The sequence below is a fragment of the Priapulus caudatus genome, unplaced genomic scaffold (genome assembly GCF_000485595.1).
Source record: "Priapulus caudatus unplaced genomic scaffold, Priapulus_caudatus-5.0.1 Scaffold1612, whole genome shotgun sequence".
NCBI classification, from domain to species: Eukaryota; Metazoa; Priapulida; class Priapulimorpha; order Priapulimorphida; family Priapulidae; genus Priapulus; species Priapulus caudatus.
The window spans coordinates 21,354-24,225 of NW_014578673.1; the positions used below are offsets into that span (position 1 = coordinate 21,354).

General features: G+C 49.7%; 2 protein-coding genes across 2 annotated transcripts in view; both read right to left on the reverse strand.

The window, feature by feature from the left end:
- The window catches only part of LOC106817155 (disks large homolog 5-like), a 7,797-nt gene extending 4,998 nt beyond the window's left edge, over window positions 1–2,799 (reverse strand). The window contains exons 1-4 of the mRNA XM_014821806.1: window positions 2,571–2,799; window positions 1,508–1,635; window positions 1,011–1,186; window positions 41–144 (exon numbers count right to left, since the gene is read on the reverse strand). Of these exons, the coding sequence (XP_014677292.1) occupies window positions 41–144; window positions 1,011–1,186; window positions 1,508–1,635; window positions 2,571–2,675 (513 nt within the window). The 5' untranslated portion in view covers window positions 2,676–2,799. The remainder of the gene's footprint in view (window positions 1–40; window positions 145–1,010; window positions 1,187–1,507; window positions 1,636–2,570) is intronic.
- Window positions 2,677–2,872, reverse strand: part of LOC106817156 (histidine-rich glycoprotein-like) — a 14,643-nt gene continuing 14,447 nt past the window's right edge. Inside the window, exon 4 of the mRNA XM_014821807.1 lies at window positions 2,677–2,706. Within this exon, the coding sequence (XP_014677293.1) occupies window positions 2,677–2,706 (30 nt within the window). The remainder of the gene's footprint in view (window positions 2,707–2,872) is intronic.

The window sequence follows — 2,872 nt, forward strand, 5'->3', positions numbered from 1 at the left end:
GAAAGAGCAGTGAAAGATAGCGGCGAGGGACGAGCCTCACCAGCACGATGCGGACGCCGATGGCAATGCTTCCTTCCTTCGCGGCGAGGGAGGAGAGCGTGATCTTGCTAACGTAGAATCCCGACTCCACGTCCAGTCCCACGTCTGCAAGCAAACACGAGAGCGAATGTGTACATTGTGTTATGTGTACATTGTGCATGTAGATTGTGTACAGTACACAATCTATTATCCGAAATTCTGAAAACCGAAAAGCTCATTAAGAATTGCACGACCGCGTACATGTACACCTTCAGTACACGCACGACCGTGTACATGTACACCTTCAGTACACGCACGACCGCGTACATGTACACCTTCAGTACACGCACGACCGTGTACATGTACACCTTCAGTACACGCACGACCGCGTACATGTACACCTTCAGTACACGCACGACCGCGTACATGTACACCTTCAGTACGCGCACGACCGCGTACATGTACACCTTCAGTACACGCACGACCGCGTACATGTACACCTTCAGTACACGCGGAAATTCAAAACGTTTCACGGCGCGACCAGTGCGAGGTCAGATACTATCTAGCAGTGGACAGAGAATTTCATGAGAGCACGCATGCGTGTCTTCCTGTCACCCAGTAAATGTACATCACTCCTCGCACGGTTGCCGACGTAATACCCCCTTCTACCTATTGTATGGTTACCTTAACCCTACCCTTAACCCCTTCTACCTATTGTATGGTTACCTTACCCCTACCCTTAACCCCTTCTACCTTTTGTATGGTTACCTTACCCCTACCCTTAACCTCTTCTACCTTTTGTATGGTTACCTTACCCCTACCCCTAACCCTCATTTTGACTTTCTGCATGCATACTTACCTTATTTCTAACCCCCTTCTTGACCCATTGGCCTCTCACTCATACATCTAACCCCGTTCTCTAACCCCGTCCTTTTAACCTTTCACTCACGCCCCTAATCCCGTTCTCGACCTTTGACCTCTCCCTCGCTCACCTTTCGAGTCGCTGAGATGCAGGGAGACGGAGTGCAGCAGGCGGGCGTTGTTGGCACGGCGACGCCTCACCACAAGGTTGACGAGTCCGCCGCAGCTGCGCACCGCCTGCAGCGCCATCTTCTGGTCGACGCTCATCAGGTCGACGTTGTTGACGCGCACGAGGCAGTCGTTCACCCTGCGGCGGGGCAGAGGGAGCCACGTGTCACATCACCGTTTTTTTGTCACGGGAATTTTTATTCGGGGATTTTTTTAAGAAAAATATTTTTAAATATTAGTTTCTATTGTCACACCAGTACAGGTAATTTCTTTCGTAAATTTTAAATCAACATTGCGCCGTTACCTACACACCGAATTTCACCACAAGGGATGCAAAATCAGCGCGAGAGCTCCAATGAAGGATCCCACAAATCCGGGAAACGTTTTTTATTTTCCCGGTTAAATTTCCCGACGAAGTTTCCAAGATGGCCGACACCACGACGACGACAGACGTACTTACCTGAGCTTGCTGTCGGCGGCGCCCCCTGGCCTGACGTGACTGACGAACAGTGACGGGTCGTTGGGGCTCTGCGGGTCGTCGCGTCCGCCGACGACATCAAAGCCAACGTGCGATCCGTCCGTGACATCCTGCGGGAAGAGACGCGTGCGGGAAGTCAGACAGGAAGTCAAGCAGGAAGTCAGATGGGAAGTAAGACAGGAAGCAAGATGCCGAAGAACAATGATCCTTTCCGGCAATTTTTTTTCTTTCGTTCAATTTAGGTTCTAATTTACGTTTCTCATTTACGATTATATATTTTCTTTATAGTTCTATTATATTCATAATTAAGTTTTATTAATTAGGTGTTGTACTAGGTATGTTAAGTATTTATGAGTGTTGTCTCAGAGAGGTCAGATACTATCTAGCAGTGGACAGAGAATTTCATGAGAGCACGCATGCGTGCCTTCCTGTCACCCAGTAAATGTACATCATTCCTCACACAGTTGCCTGCAGATATGCTGGGTCATAGCATGTCTGAACCGTATACATAGAGTGTCAATGATGTATATGTTAGAGGAAGCCATAGTCTGTATGTACCATATATATTAGGCTAACCGCAGTGTGTCAGCACTGTATTATACATCGAGCTAATCACAGTCTGTCTGTACCGCGTAAATCAGGGTAACCACAGCACGTCAGTTCTGTACTGTACAGGTTAGGGTGTACATACCATATACACCAGGGTAGCCACAGTGTGTTAATACCGCATACATTGGGGTAGCCACAGTCTGTCTGTAGTACATACATCAGGGTAGCCACAGCGCGTCAGTACTGTACAGGTTAGGGCGTACATACCATATACAGCAGGGTAGCCACAGTGTGTTAATACCGCATACATTGGGGTAGCCACAGTATATCTGTAGTACATACATCAGGGTAACCACAGCACGTCAGTGCAGCACATGTTCAGGGCGCGTACATCAGGGTAGCCACAGTGCGTCAGTACTGTACATGTTCAGGGCGCGTACATCAGGGTAGCCACAGTGCGTCAGTACTGTACATGTTCGGGGCGCGTAGTACGTACCATGTTGAACTCGAGCGTCTCCGTCTCCCACTCCTGCAGGTCGGCGTCGATCGCCGAGTCGCGGCTGTGGTTGTGCCCCACCGGGTTCATCATCACCCTGTGCATCTCACGCTCCGCCTGCGCTTCCAGCCGCTCCCTGCGAGGGTAGAGGACCCACAGGGTAGGATTACGTACAAGGAACTCTGTATAGGTATTATATTATTAACAACTATTTACAGCTATTAAGTATTACATCCCCCCACATCCTCCCTCAGCATCCTCCTCCGTAGCCTCCGCCTCACCCCTTCATCCTCCCCCTTGCT